The sequence below is a fragment of the Pseudonaja textilis genome, chromosome 13, assembly GCF_049901715.1.
Source record: "Pseudonaja textilis isolate UNSWEBS1 chromosome 13, rPseTex1.2, whole genome shotgun sequence".
Classification (NCBI taxonomy): Eukaryota; Metazoa; Chordata; class Lepidosauria; order Squamata; family Elapidae; genus Pseudonaja; species Pseudonaja textilis.
Window position 1 is genome coordinate 14,919,112 of NC_142002.1, and position 27,955 is coordinate 14,947,066.

At 42.9% G+C, this 27,955-nt stretch overlaps 1 protein-coding gene across 1 annotated transcript; it reads left to right on the forward strand.

Moving 5' to 3' along the window:
* The first annotated feature begins 724 nt into the window (after positions 1 to 724).
* Positions 725 to 27,298, forward strand: TIPE3 (TNF alpha induced protein 8 like 3). Its single transcript, XM_026709642.2, has 2 exons — positions 725 to 996; positions 24,521 to 27,298. Exons 1-2 carry the CDS (start codon positions 945 to 947, stop codon positions 25,081 to 25,083), a joined length of 615 nt encoding a protein of 204 aa, XP_026565427.1. The 5' UTR covers positions 725 to 944; the 3' UTR covers positions 25,084 to 27,298.
* The last annotated feature ends 657 nt before the right edge of the window (positions 27,299 to 27,955 follow it).

Consider the following 27,955-nt stretch of genomic DNA (forward strand, 5'->3'; position numbering starts at 1 on the left):
CTTGTTTGGAGTGACCTTTCAAAGTTACAATGGCACTGAAAAAAGTGACTTATGACCGTTTTTCACACTTATGACTGTTGCAGCATCCCCACAGTCATGAGAAGCCAGGTGAGGAGATGCATGTGTCTCCATGTGAGTGATATTGAGTTGGCCACGCCCAGCCAATAACATGACCACCAAGCCACGCCCACCCAGTCACATGACCACCAAGCCACGCCCACCACCTAAGCCACGCCCAGAGAACCGGTTGTTAAAATTTTTGAATCCCACCCCTGGGGACATGGTATTGATGGGGGGGGGAAGAGGGGGCAAGGAAGAGAGGCTGAATCTATGGGAAGGGGGGGTTGCAAAGCTGTAGGAGAAGACACCCCCCACACAATCTGGGGGGGTGAAGAGGGGGGAGGGCTGCTTGAAACGAAGTCCCGGGAATGTACTACATACAAGCTTTCCAGAGGAGGCAGAAGCCGCTTGTCTGAAATGGTATAGGTTCCCCTGCGTGAGCAGGGGGGCTGGACTAGATGACCTCCAAGGTCCCTTCCAGCTCTCTTCTAATGAAAGATGTAGCTCCAGAAACACGCCGTCCCTTCTCAAGCGTCCCTCGCGCGCTGTTGTGTGTGTGTGTGTGTGTGTGAGTGTCCGTCCCTTCCGCGGCATCTAGCGCCGCCCACCTGCCTTTTTGGCTCCTCCCGAGCCGGCGGCCGGAGCTTTTTTTGGGAGGGTGGGGGGTGAGAAGCAGGCTGGACCGGTGGCCGCCTCTTCTTCTGCTGCTGCTGCTGCGGCTGCTGCGTGCGCTGGAAGCGACCCGGTGCGGGGCTGCTGGCTCGTCTCTCTTCGCTCTCTCCGGGGCTCCTGGAAGCGGCCGGGCGGCGCGGAGGGCTTGGAGCTCCTGCCCAGGGGCTGCATTTGACAGCCCCGCTTGCACCGGAGGCTCCCCTTGCAACGCCATGGACTCGGATTCCGGGGAGCTGAGCGACGGGGACCTGGTCTCCGCCGCAGGTAAGACAGCCGTGGCTTTCCGATGGCGGGGGCGGGGGAGGGGGCGCGGGAGGGGTCCACGCGCGGGTGGGAATCGGGTTGGCTCGGGAGAAAAGCCCCCTCTTCTGGTCTCACGCCGCCAGTTTGGTTCCGATCCCGGTGCGCGAGTGGAAAATACTTTGCATAGGCTCAGAGACTCATCGCTGGACGGGCCTGCCTAGGGAGAGTCGTCCTGCAGGGAACAGGCGCGGGGAGAGTCCGGTCTCTTTTCTCCCGCCGCCTGTTGTAGCGCTGCTTCCTCGGAAGAAAAGGTACTGGCACGGCCGGCGAGTTCTCACGCTTTCCTTAAACCAGGGTTTCCCGGATCGCCCAGAGTTGGCGGCGTTCCCGGCTCTGCCAGGGTAAAACTACAATGTCGGGTGGGCGCACGTCGCGCGACCTCAATGCACATGTAGTTTGCAAGTGCTGTAATCCCTTGCTCGCCAAGAGAGGAGGCGCACTCTGTCTATGCTCAGAAGCATACTATATTAAGCAAGGGGTTGGACTAGAAGACCTCTAACCTCCCTTCCAACTCTGTTATTCTATTCTATTCTATTCTATTCCTATTCCTATTCCTATTCCCATTCCTAATTCTATTCTATTCTATTCTATTCTATTCTATTCTATTCTATTCTATTCTATTCCCATTCCTAATTCTATTCTATTCTATTCTATTCCTATTCCTATTCCTAATTCTATTCTATTCTAGACCAGTCCAATACATGCTATTCCATTCCATATTTTCTATTCTATTCTATTCTATTCTATTCTATTCTATTCTATTCTATTCTATTCTATTCTTATTCCTATTCCTATTCCTATTCCTATTCTAGAAAACCACTGCTTGATGGGTTTTAAAAAGTGCTTGGGATGGAGGGTCTCTCCAGCATGGTCACCTTTGCTAAGAGTCCATCAGGACGTTCATCGTGCATCAAACTCATTCTAACTTCTAAAATGAATTAGATTGTCACCTGTTGGGTTTCAGCAGTGATAATAAATGGATTCCTTTTATAAATGGATTGTCCTTCCAGGACATAATATTTTGTCATGTGGAATAGTTGGAATCCAGGGACCCTTATTCAAATGTACACTGTGCTATAAAACTGATGGATGGATCCTGCAGTTGTGTGCAACTCACAATTGTTCTGGTCCCAGTAAAAAAGTACATATTGTGCCATGAGCTCTATGGAAGAAGGTTGGAAGTTATTCATTTATTTAAAAAAAAAAAAATTTGTGGCTGTTTCCAGATCAACGCTACTAATTTAGGTAAAGTTTAGACTTCTGTGCACTAGCTGTGCTATTGTGGCTTGTTGTTATTTTTTAATGGAAGGGCAGTCTCCCGCTGAGTGGGTTCACACCTTGCACTAAACCATGCCTTGTTTAATCATGGTTTATCAAAGCACTACAATTAGGTTCATAGCCAGGCTGAAGAATCCGCCAGGGCTAACTTTACACAACATGTGGAAACCATGATAGGGTTTGGTTCTTAGCATATTGTGTGATTTCAGCCCTTCTTATGTAAAAGAGTAGATCTGTAGGATCCGATGGTCAGTGGAATCTATAGTTTGAGAAGGGTTTATCTTCCCCCCTTGAACGTGGGCACCTTCTGATAAGGATTGACCTCAGACTGAGAGAAAATGAGTGAAGCCAAAGGTCAGTGATATAAAAAAAAAAACCCTCATGATTGAAAGGTAGATGAAGGATGTTTGCATGCTCATCGCAAGATCTGTGCACATCATACAGATCAGAGCAGTGGCAACTTGAAGATGTGTGGACTTCAGCTGCCAGAATTCCCCCGGCCAACAAGGATTGCATCATGCAATGTTTGTTTCCAGGATGGCTAGAAACTTGGACAAGTTGAAGAAGGCCTTCAATTGGTCCCAATCCAGAACCAAACACCTTTTAAGTGTGGCTTGTTTTAGCCCTGGTTTATCAACACATCATATTAAGCCACTTTGGGACCTGTGAACTCCACCTTTTAAGGCAAGGTGCCACATGGCCACCTAATTTGGCTTCTCATCAGGGCTACACCAGTATCCCCAGTCTCTTTACTTTATAAATATATTTGCCTTGGGAAGTGTCTAGTCCACAAACTTTACATGAGTCTCTCTCTTTCTCCCAGTCCTGTGTTGGTAAAATACAATTCCTTTGTTTTTATTCTCCTGGTGGAAGAAAACTTTCCCTGATGCAAATTTGTTCAGGAAGATGGTATTTGAGGTGAAACTGCACCTGGGGCTAGTTTGAAAAGCTTCCGAAAAGCAATCATAGGTTCTCAGATTTTGGCACTTGGGCGTTGGGTCGAAGCTACATAAACCAGCTGTTTTCCCTGGATGGAAACCAGATAAGGTTTCCAAATGAGACCGGATAGGCAAGAGGCAATTCCTGTAAAAGGATTAAGTGAGTCACGCTTCTCCCATCCAGTAACAAAAGATGGGTGTGTATGGACCAATATGTAGGATTTAAGAATGTATCACTTGTAGAACTACAACCATATCTGTGCTTGGAGATATCTTAACTTTCCGCTGATCTGGAATGAAGTGGAAACGGAGTATTAGAACAGAACAGAATAACAGAATTAGAAGGAACCTTGGCGATCTTCTAGTCCAACTTCTTGCCCAGAGAAAAAACCCTATACCATCTCAAACAAATGGCAGTCCAATCTCTTCTTATAAACCTCCAGGACTGAAGCCCCCACAACTTCTGGAATCAAGTCGTTCCACTGGACTGTTTTCGCTGTCAGAAAATTTCTTCTTCTTCCATGTTGCTTCTTCTCCTTGATTAATTTTCCTCCATCGCTTTGTGTCCTGCCCAGTTGCTTGAGGTTTGCAAGTTCTCATCAAATCCTGATATTAATCTAAGAGTTTTTATGAACGTGGTTTTACTGTTTTTCTCCCTTTGGGAGAGGAACATAAAATAGATCACTGGGTATGTCTCTTCCCTGCCATTATCACAGGAATGGTATTTCTCAAAACTTTAAACTACGTGGACTTAAAAAAAAACATTCAGAATTGAACAGGATCTGTTTCAAGTTAGACAGATAGAGTTTAGTTTACTCTGCGTCATAAAGCCAAAACTTTTCCTGCATATCTGTCGTTCATATCAGTAGGGCTCAGCATTAACAGAGCAAATCAAAGACTAATATTTACAATAAAGGATGAGTCTTAAGTAAATTGTTTAAAAATCTGCTTCTATTTTGGTTACAGGATTTACATTCACGTTACATGTGAATTCTGGGGAAAAATGCTGTTGTAAGAGATCTGGCCTCAATGCAACGCATTTATATTCTCAACGTTACATACTTTTTACCAATATAATCACTAGGATTTGATATTGGTTTTCTCTGGATGGTTTGCTATGAAGGCAAGTTATTTTTTTTAAAAAAATGTTTAAAGACACTTAGAAATTGTAATGAAAAATGACAGCAGACAATAAAATGCGACTTTTAAAAGTATGCAATGGAAAGGATATTTGTTTTTAAAAAAACTTATTAGCGAGGAACATTAAAATATCTGATCTTCTCAACATCTCCTATAGCCAGGAATATAGTAGATGTAGTAGATACATAGTAGAAAGGACTATAACCATGTTCGTCGACTTTTTTTTATAATAGCGTGTGGGTTTTACAGGCTATAAATACAGTCTTGGCAACTTCTTGACGTATGCTTTCTTGATACATGCTTTCAATACCCAGAATGTCAACACTGAGAAACAGTGACCAAAAGACATTTTGGGATTGTCATCTATCCAAAGAATTATTATTTTTTGTCCAAACTGGAAACGGGCTTAGAAGAAGTATGTCAAAAATTCAAAGATGCTTTTGCAAGAGAGCAACTGGACTTTCACGTTTTGTTTTTTTCATAGAAGACGTTTCGCTTCTCATCCTAGAAGCTTCTTTAGCTCTGACTGAATGGTGGGGAATGGATGACTGAGAATCTCCGTACACTGTTAGAAGTTCATTACAAATGTCTTGGTAAAAGAGCCTCGGTGGCGCAGTGGTGGAGTGCGGTACTGCAGGCTACTTCTGCTGCCTGCCAGCTGCCTGCAATTTGGCAGTTCAAATCTCACCAGGCTCAAGGTTGACTCAGCCTTCCATCCTTCCAAGGTGGGTAAAATGAGGACCCAGATTGTTGGGGCCAAGAGGCTGATTCTGTAAAACCACTTAGAGAGGGCTGTAAAGCACATAAAGTGGTATATAAATCTTAAGTGCTATTGCTATTGCTAAAAATCATGTTAAGGTAGAACGTGATCCTGTCATTTGGGCAAAACCATTTCATCGTAGGGGTTTGTGGTTTGTTATTCTCCAACTATATCAATGGCGAAACCATTAAAGCCGTGGAGAAAACCTTGTGCGTTTCATCAGGACATCTAATAATCAACTAATGGAACAGAAGTTGCCTTCAGAAGTTGTGGGAGCTTCATTCCTGGAAGCTTTCAAGAAGAGACTGGACTGCCATCAGTCAGAAATAGTGCTTGGGCGGAGGGGGTTGGTCTAGATGACCTACAAGGTCCCTTCCAACTCTGTTAATCTTGTTGAGGCTGGTCAGATCAAGGAAAGAAATAACTCTGGTGTAACCTTCACGCTCATTTTCCCTGCTCCCCAATACAAATACTAGACTTACACTACAGATAGTTCTCAACTTATAACCAATTGGTTAGCGACTGTTCAAAGTTACAGTGGCACTGAAAACAGTAACTCACGACCGGTTTCCACACTTATGACCATTGCAGCATGGTCACATGATCGAAATTTGGGTGCTTGGTCACTGGCATGTACAGGTAGTCCTCAACAGTTTGTTTAATACTGTTTAAAGTTACAACGGCACTGGAAAAAAAATGACTGTTTTATGACTGTTTTCACAGTTATGACCTTTTCAGCATTCTTATGATCAAGTGATCAAAATTCAGAGGTTTGGCACTTAAGAAATGTCTCACTTAACAACAGAAATTTTGGGCTCAATGGTGATTGTACGTCGAAGACTAACCGTATTGTGGTACCTGTATAGGATGCGTAGATCAAACTGATGATGTCTTTCTTGATTTTTCCAGTTTCCCTCAAACTGGAATAGTGTTGGTTGATTTTTTTTTGGCATCAAGTCATGGTTAGCAACTACAAGGATAAATTTTCTCCCATGATGACCTGGTCCTTCCACTTTTCCAATGATGCAACTCATCCCCATGGTCCATCCATCTTGTTGCTGGTCATCCCAGTGGTGGTATTCAAATAAAGTTGCCACCGGTTCGGTGGGCATGGCTTGGTGGCCGTGCTTTGCGTGCCTGCGCACACTTTGCATGCACGCGCGTGCCAAACCCATATCTTGCGCAGGCACAGAGGTGTTCTAACTTGCCTCCTGCAAGCCTGCACGATGGTGGTCGCTGGCGCAGTTGCCACGCGGCGCTATTCTGCGCCGCATAAAGCAACTGCGCTTTGAATTCTGGCCATAAAAGTGAGTACGGGAGCCCGGGAGGGCGGGTGGGCCAACCACAGAGCAGCAAAGAGAACAGGTTCGATCTCCACTGCTCATCGCCGCTACTGGCTCTCCAGAACTGGGCAGAACCGGTCGAATACCACCACTGGGTCATCCCCTTCTTCTTTTACTCTTCCATCTTTGTCATCATTGGAGGCTTCTCCGGAGAGAAGCTAAGTCTTTGCATAATGCGTCTGAAGTAATGTCTACTTTGAGTCTAATCCTTTGAATGAGGATGCTGGGTTGACTTGTTCGGTGATCTACTGGTTTTTTTTTTTTGTTTTTTCTTGGCTGTCCATGATATTCGCGGAAGTCTTCTCCAGCATCAAAGTTCAAAGGCATAAAAATGGAGTAGTCACTTGAAGGAAATAGCCAAGCAGCAGATGTTCACAGTCGTAGGAACTGGGGGATGAAATTGCTCTGTGACTCTGTTAATTAGCATCCAAAGAGACACTTCCTTTCAAGGGGAGAGCTTTAAAATGTGAATGGAGGGGGAAAATCGAGGCTAGGAAAGAACAGTGGGTGGAAAACTTAAGCTGTACTTTGAGAAGAACATATCTGTTCAAAGATGATGGAGAAGATCTAGGAGTACTGAAATAACAGAATAACAGGGTTGGAAGGGATCTTGGAGGTCTTCTAGTCCATCCCTTGCTCAAGCAGGAAACCCTATACCAGTGGTGGATAACCTTTTTGGGTTGCTGTGCAGGGGTGGGATTTTACCAGTTTGCACCTATTCACTAGAATTGGTTGTTAACATTCTAAGCAGTTCGGAGAACCGGTTGTTAGAAGAAATTACTGGCCTAATCCTGTAAGGAAGGCAGGAAGGAAACATTCTGGTGTTGCTTACAGAAACTGCCTCTCCATTAACCCTTTTTACATTCTTGGCAGGACAAGACTTCCTGTCTCAGGAACGTCTCTGGAGTTTTTTTTCCCCTTCCTTTGCTGGTACTTTGCTTGTGTGGAGTGACCATTCAAAGTTACAATGGCACTGAAAAAAGTGACTTATGACCCTTTTTCACACTTACGACTGTTGCAGCATCCTCACAGTCACGAGAGGCCAGGTGAGGAGATGCGTGTCTCGATGTGAGTGATGTTGAATTGGCCACACCCAGCCAATAACATGACTACCAAGCCACGTCCACCCAGTCACATGATAACCAAGCCACACCCATCAACTAAGCCATGCCCACAGAGCCAGTTGTTAAAAAATTTGAATTCCGTCCCTGCTGCTGTGCCAAAAATCATGCGTATGCTTGCATGCTCACGCTCACGTGCCAGCACCCAGAACGCAATGCACGCCCCCCCACGCCTCCTACGCATGCAAGCACAATCCTCACCACCACTACCCCCTTACCTGCACTGCACCTCACAGCTGATTTTCGGCCAGTTTGAGGTCTTTTTCGGCCTCCCAAAGGCTTGAGGAAGGCTTCTGCGGGCTTCTGGGGGCTTTCTAGGCCGAAAACTAGCCCTGTTTCATCACTTTCAGTATTTTCGGAAAAACAGGAAGTGATGAAACGGGGTTAGTATTCGGCCTGCAAAGCTTCTAGAAGCCTGCAGAAGCCTTCCTCAAGCCTTTGGGAGGCTGAAAAAGGCTTCAAACCCCTGAAAATCAGCCGTGAGGCGCACACATGTGCAGTGAGGTAAGTTTGCCTGCAGCTCGCATACCGGCACAAATGGCTCTGCGTGCCACCTGTGGCATGTGTGCCATAAGTTCGCCATCACAGCCCTATATCATTTCAGACAAATGGTTGTCCAGTCTCTTCTTAAAAACCTCCAGTGTTGGAGTGTTCACAACTTCTGGGGGCAAGTCATTCTGTGGATTAATTCTTCTCACTGTCAGGATATTTCTAGGTTGTGGTCACATGACTGGGAGGGAGCGCTGTCACAACTTTGCAATCAGATTGAAAGTGACCCTAGAGAAGCCGTCATAACTGTGAGCAATTGCTAAGCAATCGGTCATAAGTTAGGGATGCACGTGTAATGCACTTGTGGACGTTATGTGAGAAAAATGTCCAACTTCCAAAAGTAGATGGATGCTCTAGAGTCTAGAGAATGAGTTGGCACACAAACGAATAGATAAATTAATAAATAAAAGGTCATTATAAGGACCAAACTAAGTGTCAGGAAAAGAATACCTGGTTTTCAAGTTCTTGGAACATTTTCTGAGTGAGTTGTTGTGAAATTGAAGGGTTGGGGGTAAATGCAGCATGTCCAGAAATGACACTAAGATTTTCAGCTGTGGATATGGGGTCTTATCAGAGTTGAGTTCTCCTTATCAATCTTCCAAGGCAAAAGAATAATGGGAACACCCTCCCCTTCTGAGAACCCAAAAACAGCAAAACCACTCCATCTGTGCAACACCAATTTATCTCAGGCAACACCGATTTATTAGACCTAAAGGTAAAAGTTCCCCTCGCACATCCGTGCTAGTCGTTTCCGGCTCTAGGGGGTGGTGCTCATCTCCGTTACAAAGCCGAAGCGCCAGTGTTGTCCGAAAACGTCTCCGTGATCATGTGGCCGGCATGACTAAATGCTGAAGGCGCACGGAACGCTGTTCCCTTCGCACCAAAGTGGCCCCTCTTTTTCTACTTGCATTTTTACATGTTTTCAAACTGTTAGGTTGGCAGAAGCTGGGACCAGTGACGGGAGCTCCCTCCGTTACGCAGCGCTAGGGATTCGAACCACCGAAACTGCCGACCTTTCTGGTCGATAAGCTCAGCGTCTTAGCCACTGAGCCACTGCGTTATTGTTGTTGTTGTTGTTGTTAGACCTGGTAAGGACCAAATGGTTGCATTCTCAAAACACGCCAAGCTTTGTTAGTTTCAACCTGGGTTTGTTTTCTATGTGGTTTCAGCTCCTTCTGTTGCTCCATGGAAGGGCTGGTTGTGGGCAGGTGGGAGCCATGGTGGCACAGTGGTTAGAATGCAGGATTATGATTTATTTTCCTTCCTTCCTTCCTTCCTTGCCTCCTTCCTTCCCTTCCCTTCTTCTTCCTTGCTTCATAGTGGTTAGAACACAGTATTGCTATTTATTTTCCTTCCTTCTTTCCTTCCCTCCTTCCTTCCCTTCCCTTCTTCCTTGCTTCATAGTGGTTAGAATGCAGTATTATGATTTATTTTCCTTCCTTCTTTGCCTCCTTCTTTCCCTTCCCTTTTTCTTCCTTGCTTCACAGTGGTTAGAACATGCAGAATTACTATTTATTTTCCTTCCTTCCCTCCTTCTTTCCCCCCTTCCTTCCCTCCTTCTTTCCCTCCTTCACAGTGGTTAGAATGCACTATTGCAGACTAACTCTGCCCACAGTAAGGAGTTTGATCCTGATCGGCTCAAGGTTTACTCAGCCTTCCATCCTTCCGAGGTGGTAAAATGAGGACCCAGATTGTCATGTTAGCTCAGGACCCCTGGGAGTTGAAGTCTTAAACTTGCCAAGTTTGAAGGCCCTTGTTATAGAACATTTGTTGCTATCAAGTGCAGAGTTAGGTATATGAGAGTCAGTGGTTCTGGCCAGGCCTACTGGAGTCTGACCTGTTGTTTGTATTGTGTTGTGCTCTGTTATGTTATGTTTCACGTTACGTTACATTAGTTATGTATTGTTATATTTTTGTATTATGCAAATCCAGAACAAGGATCAATACAGCCATAGTGTGTGTGTGTATGTGTGTGTGTTACATGAAGATACGCTACAGGCAGTCCTCGGCTTACAACAGTTCACTTAGTAAACCATTCGAAATTATAACAGCAATGGGAAAAAGTGACTTATGACCATTTTCCACACTTGTGACCATTGCAGCATCCGCATAGTCACGTGATTTACATTTGGATGCTTGACAACTGACTCACATTTATGATGGCTGAAGTGTCCCAGGATCACATGAGATCCCCTTTTGCAACCTTCTGAAAGGCAGTCAACAGAGAAGCCAGATTCCCTTAACAATGGGATTACTAATTTAATTTGTTAAATTAGTAATCTGGTTGTTAAATGAAGCAAGAACAGCCATCAAGTGGACCAAAACTCACTTAACACATTTCTCATTCACTTAACACATTTTTTGGTCACCACACTATTAAAAATATGTTGAGACTCTAGAAAAAGTGCAGAGTAGAGCAACCAGGATGATGAGACAGGACTGGAGGCTAAAACATATGAAAAACGGTTGCAGGAACTGGGCCTGGCTAGTCTAGGGAAGAGAAGGACCAGGGGAGACATGATAGCAAGTCTTCCAATATTTGAGGGGCTGCCACAGAGAGGAGGAAGGGGTCAAGCTATTTTCCAAAGCACCTGTAGGCCAGACAAGGAATAATGGATGGAAACTGAACAAGGAGAGATTCAACCTGGAAATAAGGAGAAACTTTCTGACAGTGAGAACAATCAACTCATGGAACAGAAGTTGCCTTCAGAAGTTGTGGGAGCGCCATCACTTGTGACCTTCAAGAAGAGACAAGACTGCCATTTGTCAGAAATGGTGTAGGGTCTCCCGCTTGGGTGGGGGGTTAGACTAGATGACCTACAAGGTCCCTTCCAACTCTGATTATCTGTTATATGTTAGCAACAGGAATTGTGGGATCAGTTGTGGTCCAAGTTAGAACAATTAACCAGTGGAACAATTTGCCTCCAGAAGTTGTGAATGCTCCAACACTGGAAGTTTTTTAAAAAGATGTTGGATAACCCTTTGTCTGAAGCGGTATAGAGTTTCCTGCCTAAGCAGGGGGTTGGACTAGAAGACCTCCAAGGTCCCTTCCAACTCTGTCATTCCGTTCTTCACTAGCCACAGTCGAAACAAGAAGGATGGCAGTTCCCAAGTTCCTCATCGGGCAGAGAGAGAAACCCAGGCATTGGCTGCAGCTTACAAAATACAGGCCTGAAATCTCAAATGAGCCCTTCCTTCCTTTGGCTGCGCGCATGAGGCCTGCGAGAGGAGAAGAAGAAAAAGAAGAAAAAAAAGAGGAGAGGGAGAGAGATCCAGAAGCTTTCTCAGAGTTTCCACAGAATTGGGGTGTGGGGGGAGGCTGGCAACGGCTTTTTCTTTGATGGAATGCTGCCCACCTCTTTTTGGCGGGGGGGTGCGGGGACCACTTCAGCCCAGTGGAGGTTAAACATGTGATTGCTTGGCAGCTGGTCATCCAAAGGGAGTTTGCACCCAGCTGTGGAATTGTCTAAATCGGTTTGCTGCCACATCCAGAAATTCCTTTCACTCCTGAAACCCGTTTTCTGTGTTTACTTTCCTCCTGACCTGAAAAAGTGGACGGCAAGCGTTAAATTATACCATGGACATCTTCTCCCCAATTAGCAAAAGGAAAATAAATATTTTGCCAGGAAGCTTCGTCCTGCATTTCAACATTATTTATGAGAGGGAGGTGGGGGGGTGTTTGTGCGCTAGGACTGGGAAGTCGGAGTATAATTTATTTGCCTGGTGCTTGTCTCTTTGATGATCTAATTTGCAAACCCCGAGCAATCGTTTTTTTTCCACAAACTCTGTGGGTTGTGCTTTTATGATCTGCCCTTCCGTGAAAGCTTGAAATGTCCAAAACCCGCAGTATTCCCTCCTGTCATTGGAACAGGGTTTTTTTTAATCGGTTGGAAATGAAATTGCCTCGTTTTTTGTGACTTGCAAAACTGAGTTGAAAAAAAACGCTGCATAAAGGTTGGGGTGTTTTATTTGTTTTTTGCATTTAGAATGGGGGGAGTTGAGGTGCTACAGCCTAAACCAAGCAGGATATCAAACCTTAGCGGGGGGGGGGATAGAAATATTTTCTTTTTGTTTTTTTCCTCGAAAGAAACAATTTATTGAGAATGAAACATGTGAGTGCGTTTTGAGTGACGGCTGTTTTAAGCTATGTGAGCCATAAAAAGGGTTTTTTTTTCCCCCTTTACTTTTGTAGAAATCTTAGTGTACACAGCACAAAGCAAAGAGGTCAATTTTCCACTTTAAAACATGGACATCGGCGTCACAAATAGCAGATACACAACTTTTTAAGCTGCCATTTTAGTAAAATGCACAAATACTAAGCAGATAAGCTTTCTTCCATTAGGCCCATGTAAATTCCACATAAGCCAACATTTTCTACACAAAGGTCCACTAGAGTTTGGAATCCCTTGTGGTTTTCAGCACTTCACCAGCCTTGCTTTCAGGAGGAAAGAAGAAATGCCATTTAGGAAATTCTTCAATTTTCATTGTATTCTCTTTGATTTAAACTCAGGCAAAATGTTCGAGACCTGAGCTCCACACAATGGAGTGAGTTCCCTTTCCTACCTCAGCTCCTACCCACCTAGCAGTTCGAAAGCATGCAAATGCGCCTAGATTAATAGGTACCACTTTCGTGGGAAAGTAACAGTGCTGGTTTCCTTGGCCAAGAAAAGGAGATGAGCACTGTGCCATAGATTATGACATGACTAGACAGGGAAACCTTTACCTTTTATTCTGTAGTTAAACAATGGAAGAACTGCAACAATACAGAAAACGCTATACCTATAGTCCGGTATTTATTTATTTTTTTAAATCATTTTTATACACTAACAAATTTGCATGGGTTATTTGACGCACACACATGCACACACTTGTGTAAGGGGGTAAAGGGAGCTAGAATTGCATCTAGAGAGTAGTCATAATAAGAATAGTAGTGAGCTGTGGAACTCATGAGTACAAGATGGAGCAACAGCTTCAATTAATGCAGAGATGAAACCTAATTCTTGATGCTTGTTACTACTCCTTGTGACTAATCTTGATAAGTAAATATTTCCATCCAGCGTTGCAGGCAGAATATCTGTATTTTCTCCTTCTGTCGCCAGATACCCGAAACCCCTTTTTTAATGCTGGTTATCTGTTTCCACCAAGCCAGCTTGCCATCACGATGGCTGGTGAGGTGGCGTTTTCATGTTAGCTGGAAGAAGGTGTAATTTAGAGCTGTTCTGGATGATTGCTGCGTGTTTCATAATAGAGATCAGAAGAAACCCCGGTTGCTGTGGAAAGCAGTTCGTTCTCCGGTTTTTGTTTTTAACTTTCCTTTCCTTTTTCTTCTGTTTCTTTTGTGTGCTGGAGGAGACCTATGAGTCAGACAAGTGGTAAGGAGCGAGCCGAGAATGGAGGCCTTTAAGAAAAGGATTTTGCATGTTGCGGTGGCTCAAACAAACTGGTAAACTATGTGGGCAGCGTAAGAGCTGCATCCACAGGGGCTCGTGGGTCCTCCAAAGAGGCTTTTGGACCCGAAAGGATGAAGAGTTGTCGCAGACGGTTGTCACCTCCAGTTGAAAGACTCACAAGCATCTCAGGGACTTGCCCTCTCTGTAGGATAGGATTAGTGTTAAATTAAAAACTCTGTAACAGGATTCAACTGCACCACCGTGCATTTAATAAATGTTGGCACCGAAGCCTTGACTCTCCAGATGTTAGGTAACTACAACTAAATTTGAATCAGATGTTCTTGGGTGGTTGGGTAAAGTAACTGCCAGATTTGGCCCATTACAGCTAACGGATGAATCTTACGGATGAGGTTTTTTTTATACATTGAAAAATGAGTGTACAGAAAGAGTGTGTGTGTGTGTGTTAAAACGTTTTAATCTCAGTTGTTGTCTACTGCCAATTGTCACCACAAACTACATAGCTTTTTTTCATGACTGGCATACTGTCACATAGCAAGGGGAATGTAAAAAAGTCATATTAAGGAATTCCTGTTTCCCTTTTGAACAATGCAGCCGGAGAAAAATGAGTAATGAGTTTCCATCCGCTCGTTTGCCTCTGATTCAGACCATTTTAGCATTTTTTTTTTGGCAGGCTTTTAGTCTTTCGATGGGAAGAAAAGCCATCTTTCACAATCTTCAACTTTCTGGAAAAGAGGGTAGCGAGAAGCCACGATATTTATTATAACGTGAGTGTAAATTCCATAATGAAAATAGGAGCAGATGTTAAACAATGTACTCATGATTCATCCTGTATAGCAAACGTTACTACAGTATTTGATTTGCTGTTTAGAAAGTTGAGCCAGAGTAATATGAACGAAAGACATGCAGGAAAAGTGATGTTTTATGGCATTGGGCAAACTCTACATTTCTGACTTGAAAGATCTCTCATGACTCATTCGCACAATATTGAAAAGCTCTTTGAGGTTTACAATAGGACGTAAAAATGAGATACACATTGATTTACTTGCCCCTGGTCCGATCCGTAAGCCTTCACAGTACAATTGTTAAATGGGGGAAGGAAAATACAGCAAGAGGCAGTCAGAATCATAATATGAAAATTACTGTAATCCAACTAAGGATCCTATCAATAAAACCAGGGCCTCTCTCTTCTCAAACTCTGCTTGTACTCCTATCAAAATTAAGGGGAATCATATTTCTGCAAGTTCAGAAGAGTTCTTAGGATTTTCATAATGCCAAAAAAAATCTTCGCCAAGATTATGATGCTTTAGGATAATTCCCAGAGGTGCGACCATTATGTTCACAAAAGACTCTCGGATAAGCCTTGAGGGTTACTCATTGAAGTTGAAGAGGTCTCACACTTGATTGCCATAGCGTACAACACACTAATCACAGTTCTTTGGCTTTGTATATTGTGTGAATCAAACCCAAGGTGTGACATTCACCAGTATAGAATTTGATAACCCATTAGCACTAATAATGCAACGTTTTGGACATATAACTCGCGATGTTATGGAACAGTACTTCACAACCTCTTCAAACTTTTTAAGACGTGTGGACTTCAACTCCCCAAATGTGTCTTGATTCACTCCATCACTGTGCTGGAAAGCTGGGCCTGTTGGATTTCTGCCTGTTGAGCAGCTCTTGCAGGCAGTGCCAGCTATGAAGTAGCTATGTGGCAAGTTGGCAAGCTGTTGCCAAGATCGACCAAACTTTATTGTAACAAGGAAATCATCTTTTTTTTTTCCCCTTCCTTTTTAACGGTCCTTATTAGCAGGCCAAGGAAAGAGCTTAGAGCTTGTTTGTATTCTTTCCAGGATAATCTTCCAATTTGTATATGAAAAAAAAAGAAAAGTTTAGATTGCTTCTGGTGTTACTGGGGAGCAGGGGAAGATGACAGTTTAAAAAAAAAAAAAAAAACCACCCAGATGTATGATGGGTTTAATTCAAGAAAAATATTGGGTCACGGGTATCACTTACACAGCAAGCATAGAGTAAACGCTAGCCTGATTGCAACTGACATTGTCTGCTTGCCAGATTTTATGAATGGAAGGATAGGCATGGATGAACCCTGGAAGAGATGGATCTGTCGTCAGTTCAGTTGCAACACTTTCACAGCAAAAAAAAAACCCTCTCCTTCCCCCCCACTCATTGGCCTCCCCTACGAACTGCCAATCTGGAAACCTTGGCTAAAAACTAGGAAACCTTCATCAGCAAATCTAATCAGCAACCATTTACGGAAGAAAGACCATTGGCAAATAAATAAGCATATTGGAGAACGGTGAAGCACTAAATCTCAATAGCTTGCTTTCATCAAGACAGAATGGGGTCCTCTGGAAAAAAAACAACAACTCAACTTCCAAAGCAGCAGTGTAAGAATAACTCCTGGAACTAAACAAATATTGAGTTGTGTTAACTGGTGCTGCTTTCTTTTTGGTCCCCTGTCCATGATACATCCTGAGAGTCTGTATAGGATTCGGGTAGGATATATAATAGCATTGAAAAATAAATCGGTTGATATCCAACTTTATTTTTGTGCAACTCCTGACAGCAGACGTAATGTTCTCACAACAACAGCCCTGTGAGGTAGATGAGAGGTCTCCAACCTTGGCAACTTTAAGACCTGTGGACTTCAACTCCCAGAATTCCTCAGCCAGCTTTGCTCTTCTTCCTTTGCTGGCTGAGGAATTCTGGGAGTTGAAGTCCACAGGTCTTAAAGTTGCCAAGGTTGGAGACCTCTGAGGTGGATTTAGTGGAAAGAGGGGAGTTGGCCGAACATAGCCAGCTTTCATGACTAAGGCAGGATTAGAACTCATAGTCTCTTGGTTTCTAATCTAGCACCTTAACCCTTATAGCAGGGGTCTTCAACATTCGCTAACCCTAACCCCAACCCTATGATTCTATGTTCTATAAGCCTGTTTACTATAAGGCAAGGGTCTTCAAACTTGACAGCTTTAAGACTTGTGGATTTTAACTCCCAGAATTCCTCCTCCAGTCATGTTAGCTCAGGAATTCTGGGAGTTGAAGTCCACAAGTCTTAAACTTGCCAAGTTTGAAGACCCTTGCCTTATAGCAAACTGGCTCATAGAACATAGAATCATAGGGTTGGGGTTAGGGTTAGGGTTAGTGCATGTGTATGTGTATGTGTATCAGGGCTGCAACAACTTTGGAAAGTCTTTATAAACAGCTTTTGGGGAGGGGTCTGGCGTAGCTTTAAACTGTCTCTAAACTATCAGTCATAACTTGAGGATTACCTGTATGCTGCTGCTTCCTCTCATTATTCCCCAAAATTTCCTAAAGTAGGTTGGGCAAAGTTAGGTATTGGCTCAAAACTATTGAGTAAGCTTCCACAATTGAAGTGGATTTGAAGCTGGGTCTCACTAGCATTAATCTAACGCTGCCATTAGGACATTCCAGGGTATCCATTAAATTTGAGTTCTCTAGAGAAACAACTCAAATTGGGATGGAAACATGACTTATGGGTCCTATTTTTTAGTTCTCTGCAAAAAAGTTAATCTCTGCCCATAAAAAGACGCAATTTTGCCATCTGGAAGTCTGAAAATTCAACCTCTGATTTATTGATGGGCTGAATTTGGCCTAAACAAGTTTCTGAAGTGGTGTCTAGAGGGGAATGTAAGCAATTAATTTTTGAGATCCACATCACTTTTCCAAATGTTTTTTTGAAAAAGTTCATCCGCCAGCATATCAAGACATGCCCAAAGTTTCACCCCTAGGGTTGGATCCATTGTGATGAATGCCCCCTTGCTGTTCTCCTTTAAAACTAGAGGGTCACAAAAATAGTTTCCATGCCTTAAAAGGCAAAGGATCTTAGGGCAAGAAATGCCTTGAATTGTTACTGAGACCACTTGAGATGGTTGAGATTCTGGAACAACAGAAACGGGGAACAGGTGGGTCAGAAGTGGCCTTGGGGGCGGATAGTCTTTGTAGAAGAGAATACCGCAATGGACAGAAACAATATGTGGAGTCAGACTATATTTTAGGAGGATCAGCGAGGAGGTATTGGGGTTCTTCAAGACGCTTCACCCATTTTGGATGTTAAAGCCACGGGATGAAGAGAGTATAAGGAAGTCCTGAAGCTTGTGTGTCTTGGGTTTAGCAAAAACGTGTGAATCCATCTATTGGGGCTTGATATCCATAAACCAGAACAACAGCGTGTTGAGCAAACCATGTTAAAATAACACTGCTCAAAAAAATAAAGGGAACACAAAAATAAGGCATCCTAGATCTTCATGAATGAAATATTCTTATTAAATACTTTGTTCATTACATAGTTGGATGTGCTGACAACAAAATCACACAAAAATTATCAATGGAAATCAAATTTAGCAACCCATGGAGGTCTGGATTTGGAGTTACACTCAAAATTAAAGTGGAAAAAAACACTACAGGCTGATCCAACTTTGATGTAATGTCCTTAAAACAAGTCAAAATGAGGCTCAGTAGTGTGTGTGGCCTCCACGTGCCTGTACGACCTCCCTACAACGCCTGGGCATGCTCCTGATGAGGTGGCGGATGGTCTCCTGAGGGATCTCCTCCCACACCTGGACTAAAGCATCCCCCAACTCCTGGACAGTCTGTGGTGCAACATGGCGTTGATGGATGGAGCAAGACATGATGTCCCAGATGTGCTCAATTGGATTCAGGTCTGGGGAACGGGCGGGCCAGTCCATAGCATCAATGCCTTCATCTTGCAGGAACTGCTGACACACTCCAGCCACATGAGGTCTAGCATTGTCGTGCATCAGGAGGAACCCAGGGCCAACCGCACCAGCATATGGTCTTACAAGGGGTCTGAGGATCTCATCTCGGTACCTAATGGCAGTCAGGCTACCTCTGGCAAGCACATGGAGGGCTGTATGGCCCCCTAAAGAAATGCCACCCCACACCATTACTGACCCACTGCCAAACTGGTCACGCTGGAGGATGTTGCAGGCAGCAGAACATTCACCACGGTGTCTCCAGACCCTGTCACATCTGTCACATGTGCTCAGTGTGAACCTGCTTTCATCTGGGAAGAGCACTGGGCACCAGTGGCGAAGTTGACAATCTTGGTGTTCTCTGGCAAATGCCAAACGTCCTGCCGGCATATGCACGTGTACGCACGCTATTGTGGCACACCACAACAAAAAGGTTCGCCATCACAGGTATAGGATTTCTTGAGTAGGGGGTTGGACTAGAAGACCTCCAAGGTCCCTTCCAACTCTGTTATTCTATTATTCTGGGCTCTCATATGGAAGTGGTTTGCCAATGTTTTTTTCTGAAACCTCCTAGCCTTCAGTCTTCTAAAGAAATATGACTTCAGCCACAGAGTGGTCAGTGTCTGGAATACTCTACCTGACTCTGTGGCTTCTTCCCCAAACCCCAAAAACTTTAACCTTAGACTGTCTACTGCTGACCTCACCCCTTTCCTAAGAGGTCTGTAAGGGGTGTGCATAAGCGCACCAACGTGCCTACCGTCCCTGTCCTATTGTTTCTTTTTATTTTTCTTATATGTATCCATGTATTCATAACTATGTTTTTTACTTATACCTATTATCTTGTAAGCAAATGACAAAAATAAATAAAATAAAAATAAATAAGGAGCTCTCGTGTGTAAATATCCACAGCTTCCAGCCTTAATTGGCTTAGCTTGGTAGGTGTTTGACAAGTTTGGGGTTGCAATTAGAATTGCTGGAGACAAAGAATTACACAGCAGATCAGACTTTAGATTTTAGCATTATGAGTGAACAATGCTCACGGCTCATCCCCATTTCTATTCAGATCTATTTCCATCCCTAAGTAACAAACACAGGACTATTTTTAAACAATAGTCAAAGAGAAATATAAAGCATTAAACTCAGGCTGACTAACAATCCATACCATGCCTTGAACGTTGATGAGACAATTAGAGGGGCATGGCTGATGATTGCTTTCTTATTCGAAATTAGTCCCAACAACAATAATCAGCTTTCGTTCCAATTAAACATGAGTTTACAATGATTGCTCTGATGAGTTTCCAGCTAACAGGCTAAGCTGCGGTGGTTGAGTTTGGCCTTCCAGTGGTCTGAGTGAATGCAAGCATTCCGGTTTGTTAAACCATGATTTTTAAAATCTGTCTTAGCCATGATTCTGAACCCAGTTTTGTAAACAAGCAAACTATGATTCTGAACCAAGTTTTCTAAAACTTAGCAAACTTTTTGAACCCCGATATCTATGGAAATTCTCCAGTCATCCAAGTCAAGAGTCCTTAAGAAGCAACTAAACTTTCTGGTTTTTCTTTGGGTAATCCTCTTCAGAAAGCTTTTTCAGTTCTGGTCCAAAGGGCATAGCTAAATGTCCATGGAGATTCTCAATCATCCAGGTCATGGTTGTCCCAAAGGTGCTTTTTCAAGAGACAACAAGATTTTCCGGTTTTTCTTTGAAGACGTTTCACTTCTCATCCAAGAAGCTTCCAGAACTGATGAAGCTTCTTGGATGAAAAGCGAAACATCTTCAAAGAAAAACCAGAAAGTCCAGTTAAAAAAAAACAAAACAACCATCTTTGGGATAACCTTGAACCCAGAATTGTAAATTGTATTTCAACACTTGCTATACCCAAAAGAGCTTTTATGTGGTGTGTTTAGTCTAAGTCACAACAATGCTTCACTTCCCCATATTTTCCACCAAGAGGATTTAACATGTTTATTCTAACTAGAATTATTACGCTTAGCTGCTCTTTTTCATGAGTATATTTCTTCCCGACATTTGTTTACATCCCGTATCAACAGTGAGTTATTGCACTGTTAAAACTATTTAAATATTTTTGCAAACTATTAAGTCCAGCTTGTTAAACCAGATTGCTCTGAGCCAAGAGCGGTGCATTTTTAGTTAACCAAGTCACCGTGACAGTGATTTCCAACATAAAGTGGGGAAATAAAGCTTTATTCCATCCACGTTTATCTGAAGTATGGCTAGTCCTTGACTTACGACCGCAGTTAGGATGCAGAATTGCTCAGTAACATGGTTGTTAAGTGAATCCTAATTGATTTTTTGCTACCGCTGTTAAGCAGTTCTTAAGTGACTCATCTGGTCGTTAAGCAAATCTGGCTTCCCCCATTGACTGGGCCTGCCAGAGACCAGCGGTGGAGGTTGCAAATGGTGATCCCATGACTCTGGAACACCACAATCATTGTAAATACATACCAGTTGCGAAGTGCCCGATTTTTCATCATGTGACCATGGGGATAACAGATAATCAAGAGTTGGAAGTGATCTTATAGGTCATCTACTCCAACCCCCTGCCCAAGCAGGAGACCCTACACCATTTCTGACAAATGGCAGTCCAATCTCTTCTTGAAAGTCTCAAGTGATGGCGTTCCAACTTCTGAAGGCAACTTCTGTTCCATTGGTTGATGGTTCTGTCAGAAAGTTTCTCCTTATTTCCAGGTTGAGTCTCTCCTTGATCAGTTTCCTTCCTTTATTCCTTGTTTGGCCTTCTAGTGCTTTAGAAAATAGCCTGACCCCTTCCTCCTCTCTGGGGCAGCCCCTCAAATATTGGAAGACTGCTATCCTGTCTCCCCTGATCCTTCTCTTCACTAGACTAGCCAGGCCCAGTTCCTGCAATGGTTGTAAATTTAACAGTCTTTATGAATTCACCTGCAGCATTTAATAGCAAAGGTTCGAGTTTTGTTTTCCTTGGCTCTTGGAACAGATTGGTTTTGTGCATTTGTGTATTTTCATGCCTGTAGTGCCTATGTTGAGCAGGAACCATATTTACATGCAAATAACATAGCTGAGCTACACCCATATGTGTGTGTTGGGCGGGGGAAATCCTGTAACACTTTGTACATTTTATTCGGCCATCTGGAGATAAAATATTTTGGGAATCTCACAGATGCTCACATAGTCTGCATTTGTGATATGGGAAGGGCGAAGGAAATATTTTAGGAAGGTTCCATTTAAAGAACGTTTCGTATCCTTTCTGTCCTATCTATAATTATAGCTTCAGTGCTTGTATCAGTGACAGCTCTCTGCTCTTTCTGATCCATTGATCTGAAGTTCACCCAGATGCAGGGTTGAAATATATTGAGCCCACACACACACACACACATACACAGGTGGTCACATTTTTTTAAAAAAAGGCTTTCCTTGGTTACTCAACAATGTTCTGGCTTTGCACAATATATTACAATATTAACTTATTGAATAAGCAGATAATTCAACCCTGGGAAAAGTTCTGGTGACTGTTAAAACAAAGCATGCGTAATATATTGTATAAATCCAGGTGGTAGGTGGTGTCTGATCTAGCTATAGGTGAGCAAATCCAGTTTTTAGGGAATTTAGACAGCTGAAATTATAAGGCAGGTCCTGGCTGGTGGTACCAAGTAAAGAGATGTCTTGTGTTCCAGTTCTAGGTGAATTTCCAGATTTCAATAGAAGAGAATACAGCGTGTGTAGCTCAGGGTGGAACTGTGGGCTCCTTGATTGCTCTGAGCTTGTTTTTTGGCTTGCAAACGTATCATTGCCTGACGAGGTAACATCACTACCTGTGATGACATTACCTGGTCAGATAAGGAAACGTCTACAAGAAAACCACCAAGCTCAGAGAGCACCAAGGACCCCACAATTCAACTCCAGGCTATAAATATTATCTTCTATTGGAGTTGACTAGGGCAGTTCAAAGCACTGGAAGTTTATTTCATGCTGTCTATGCACGAGAATCTGATCTACCAGTCAAGGCAAATTGGTGCTGGATAAGAGTCAACCGAAGTCATGAGGGCTTGGACTTAGGTCTCTTGTGAGAACATAACGACTCCAAACTCATAACGCCTTTGACCCTGCCCTCATCTGTTACATCCACTATCTAAACTCTGGTTGTCTCACAGAGTGGTTCTTAATTGAATTATTACTATTCCAGTCTGTTTTTCTTTAACAAAATGGCCACTGGTCTGAACTCTGAACTGACCATCGCTGACTAGCTAATTCTCAGAACATGGAGAAAAATGGTAAGGCACATTGGAGGTGGGGGGGAGATCTTGACCCCTCTCAAAATGAATGCAGATGTCCATTTGCAGGTGAAACGTCCATTTATTAACAGTTTCTATTAATTTTACATCTTCAGTCATTTCCCCAATTGTTTAGAATATTAAAAACATGCTAAGGATCAGCTGTGCTGGCCTCCCCGCACTGTCTTGCTAAAAAAAAAAAACCCTCTCCCCATAATTTAAATAGATATTAATTCAAATAAATAGTGGGCTACTTTAGCAGTCTTAGGCAATAAATAGTAGCAAAGCTCAAAAACAGCCCATTTGAATCCCGTAAGCAGTTTCACAGCTGGATAAAAGAGAAAGGAATCTTATCAACTTTCTTTTGGGGTTTTTTTTTCCGTTCCTCTTTGAGAGGCTTCAAGAAATCTGCATGATAAACCCACTTGTAAAAAAAGGGAGATTTAAAAAAAGCAAAAATATTCAAAGGAAGATAGTTTTGCAGACAGGCTACGAACACAGATGCGTCTCAAGCACCAGATCGTCAGCTTGAAGGCCACAACACTGAAAGACGCAAACCAATGTAAGGCACCTCAAAGTAAAAGCATTAGAGGATGCCGTTAAATGTTATATTCTTTGAATTTTAAGGCCCCTCACTCCTTTGTGGCTTTTGGTATTTTTCCCAAAAGGGAAATGGGGCTCCCTGCCACTGAACACAAAGCAACAGTGTCTCCCAGTGACCAAACAGGCACATCTTCGAAGCAACTTGGGTTTAGCAAAGAATCTGACAGCTTTCACTGGCTTTGCTTAGCCAATTCTCACCGCCTACTATTTGTCCTGCTTTTCTTTTAAAAAAAAAGAGGAAAGGGGGACACCATATGGCTTCAAAAGCCTCTGTGCGCTTCCCCCTCAATTCTATACAAGGCTAGTCAAATACAAGCAGTTGAGTTTGCAATTCTGCCCATATATGGATTATTGGTGGCTTCTGATTGCCATGGAAAAGAGAGAGAGAATAAACAACGAATGTTTTACAAAATAGCTCAGTTGCAATCATTCACCGGTCGCTTTTTTAAAGCCATCGTTGGCTATTCCAGATTCTCAAATGATAAGGTATGTATGCCTTCTAATATGCATATGAGAAATGGCCAGAAGGCATGCCACTTTAGCACTTGCTTTCTGTCCAACCATATTTGTAGAACAGCAAGGTACAGTTGGTGGGTGGAGATAAGTGCGTCATCATTTTAGAATTCATGCATTGCCACAAGCCGTCCAAATCCAACCTCTCTTGAATCCCATTGACGCTTTATCGGGTGCCAATTTAGTAGTGAACTTTAGTTGACTAGATTCTTGTGTGTAGGCTTGAGCAATCAATCTACATTATGATATAGTGTTATCTGATTGAATATGAAAAATGTTGAAATGAATATATGATATTATTCGGTAGCTGAATAATTCTTCTAAGTTATTAACAAGAATAAAATAAAGGTGAATGTCAGCATTCCAGCAACCCTCCATTCCAATCAATAACTCTGAGACAGACATATCTCAAAGGTACCTTTATTTGGATAGTAACTGGTACATCTGTGGAATCCTGAATCTGAAAGTTTTGGGCTTCCTTGTGAAAGTAAAAACTAAAACCCATCCCCTATACCCATCACCATATCCCATGGCCCAATCACCATCCGTCCCAAAGTAAGATATTCTTTTCCTTATGCGCAACACTACATGACCTTGAACCAGAAAAAGAATTTTATTTGGTCTAACTAGATGTACTCAAATGAATTCCTCCATCCCACTTTCTCAGGGCCACTTGTGGCAGCGTGGGAGCATCGAATCTCAATATGGCTTCCAAAGCTGACAGTGACTGTGCTTATGTTAAATTATGAGATATATTACAAATGATTTACAATTAATTCTTTCTCTTGTTGCCATCTTGTGTTCTTTAGGTCCCGATCACTTTAGTTCCAAGAGTCTTGCTTTACAAGCCCAGAAGAAGATTTTGAGCAAGATGGCGAGTAAGACGATGGCCAATATGTTGATTGACGACACGAGCAGCGAAATCTTCGACGAGTTGTACAAAGTGACCATAGAGCACATGAAAAACAAGAAAGAAGCCCACAAGGTTATGAAAGACTTGATCAAAGTCGCCATCAAGATTGGGATTCTCTACCGAAACAACCAGTTCAATGCGGACGAGATGGAGATCGTTGAGAAATTCCGCAAGAAGCTGAATCAGGCGGCCATGACGGTGGTCAGTTTTTACGAAGTGGAGTTCACCTTTGACAAGAACGTTCTTTCGGGACTGTTGAATGAGTGCAAAGATCTTGTCCATGAACTTGTAGAGCGGCACTTGACAGCCAGGTCTCACGCACGGATCAACCACGTCTTTGATCACTTTGCCGCTGTTGAATTCCTCACTGCTCTCTACAGCCTGGATGGAGAATGCCGTCCGCACCTCAAAAAAATATGCGATGGGATCAACAAACTACTTGACGAGAAGGTCCTCTGAAACCCGACTTTCCAAAACTTTTAAAGAACAGATCAAATTAAGAGATGCAAAACAGAGTTAGGAAAGGAATACAAGAGCCTGCTTCTTCTTTTTATAACCCACTCACTCCACCACCACCACCCCCCAGGTCAAAATATCTTGGTAACAAAATACTTTTATTCTGGAACATGTGACGTTCCGTTTGTAAGGAAAAGCCACCAGAAGCGAGATGTACTTCACCCCACAAATGAAAAGAAAGGTTTTCGCACAGAGAATGGTTGACAATGCAAAAGAAATTGTGAAAATTGGAACTCAGCTCTGCAAAATAAACCTGAAGATCCATTTTGGAGAGGAAATAAAACGCCCCACGTTTCCATTGCAGAAGAAAACTTTAAAATGGGAGAGAGAGCACCAAGCTTTGTTTTAAAAGAAAAACCACACAATCGAAGTCGAAAAATGAAGAACTGCAAATTCAAGAAAATCAAAAGCACAAACAAGATTGCTTTTAAAGGATATAGTGTTTTCCACTGACAATAATGGAAAAGTTGGCGTAATTCTCTTAACGACTCTAAAAGAGGAGCTATTTTAAAAGTTTCATGCCATAAAGTCCTCACATGTTGCTGCAGTTAGTACCAAAGCAAACGAAATTCGGTTCTAGAACAGAGAAAGTTTGAAACTGACACTGGACTAAGCAGATCCTTTCAGACATCTTGTTATGCTCAGCCGCAACAAGGGATGTTCTGAAAAGGAGCAGAGACTCCAGGTATGGTGGATTTCCTTGGAGCCTTCCATCATCAGTGTTTGCTTGGAGAGTCTGCTTTGCTTGGAGGGTCACCGGGGAAAGAATGGACAATTGATGAGTGGTAGACACCTTGGGTGGTATGTAGAATGAAAGGGGAACCAGAGAGAGGAACAGCAGATGGCTGAAAGAAATGGGCCAAGCCAAACTACATCCATGCTATGCCAAAAATATACTTGGTAATGCCCATGTTGACCCAAGGAACCAACACATGTAAAAAAAAATTTTTTTACCATCTCCTTGGAGATACAATTGCTTAAGTTTGCCCATTTTTGATAACCTTCTCCTCCCCAAAAGCATTATCATTCTGGTCTGATGGCTTACTTGATTCACAATTTCCATTCAGGAAGCTGACACAACGGTATAGCAAAACGTTCTAGTCAAGAGCTGATAGAGAATTATTTCAAAGAGCATCAAAAGAACAGCGGTCCCTTGTTAGAAATGTTACTAAAGGACAACATATGTAAGGATCTTGCTGATGACTCCCAAAGTCCATCTATTAAAAAACTCAGTGAGTGGGCCTTGCCTACAAATATACATGTTTCTAGCAAAAGAAAATGCATCAGGGGATTTGCAGAGTAGCAACTGTAAGTTAAGCCATGCCACAGACAAGAGTATTTGCTTGTTTTCTGGTAAATACTGTAATTGCATGAAAGCAGATTTGAGTACTTCAATTGCATGAAGTGCAAGTTCGTACAATTACATTATTCATGACAGCGAATACTGTAATTGCATGAGAGCAGCCTAATTTAACTGCTTCATCTTACAGAAAGTGACTTAACAGGAATTAAATCAGGTTGCGTACCTGTTCTTGGACAAGCCATGTTTTTGCGTCATGCTTGCTTAATCATCTGTGCCAATGTAGCCATTATACCGCCCCTAGGACAAAAGATGGCTTAAAGCACAACTTAAGAAACTTGATTGAAAGCCTTGTTTCAGAGCTTGTCTTCATCCAATGGAAAATTAGCATCGAATCTTTTTTGAATGTACAAGAAACGGCCCGGTTCTCCATATCTACTCAACGTTGAGCAAAACTCTTTCAAGTTACTCACTGTGGCCAGACGCATCCCATTATTTTCAGCCAGGCAGGCGTGTTACAGGCACATATTGGTGTTCAGACCTGGGACTATTTTTTTAAGGAGTCAAATGTCTTGCCATTTATATTTATATGAGACTTGAGTAGCCTTAAACATACGGAGGAGTATTTATGCATTTCCCAGACTGGTTCTACGCTGTACGTTCAATGTGTTTACTTTTATATTGGTGGGGTTACCATGTAAAACCATCAGTTCCACACTGTCTGTGGTGTTTGAGTCAGACGTAGTGTTTCCTTACCATAAATTATACATTAAATGATTTGTGATGAAAAGATTTTATCTCCTCTGGATGCTATTGTAATTTTAATCCTTCTTGCTCACGTCTATCTCCTGCTGTTTGGTGCCCTCCAAAAACAATGGGGACTTTGACTACAAGAACCTTTGGCTATGAGATTTCTGATAAGAAGTCCTTGCAGGTTTTACTCCACTAGTTGTAGCCTACTTTAGGGCATCTCCATTTCCAGGCCTTTGAGCCAACACTGTCCGAAGATGTTCCCGCTGTCAGGTAGCCAAGCATGACATCATACCGCAGCACAGAGTGTGCAGTGAAACACAGAGCGTTGTTACCTTCCCATCGAAGTAGTGCCTATTGATCTACTTGCATTTACGTGCTTTCGAATTGCTAGTTGGCAGGAGCTGAGGTAAGTGACGGGAGCTCACTCCATCATGCACTGTTAGGACTCAAACCCCTGGAGCAGACCTTCTCCGGTGTCTTTGAAAGCTCTGAGCCACTGAACCACTCATCTATATGGTTTTTGGACATCTGGAGAAATTACGACCCTATTCGGCTCATGATTAGAATGATTTAGGATAGAGCATGGTATTTTATCCAAGGACAAGGCTCCTTACTCTGCCACACCTAAGCACTGTGAATGATACAATTAACATGGATGTTTTGATTATTCCTTATGGCCCTCTTCAGTATACACAGGCGCTGCAAGTTTAAGCCAGTTGGGGAGCATACCTATATCTGAACACCTGGGGTTAAAATGGTCAT

Excerpts from the sequence above, each read along its gene's own strand:
- TIPE3 (XM_026709642.2), top strand. The coding sequence starts at position 945 with ATGGACTCGGATTCCGGGGAGCTGAGCGACGGGGACCTGGTCTCCGCC. Across the intron at positions 997-24,520 it reads GGACCTGGTCTCCGCCGCAG|GTCCCGATCACTTTAGTTCC; the intron begins GTAAGACAGCCG and ends TGTGTTCTTTAG.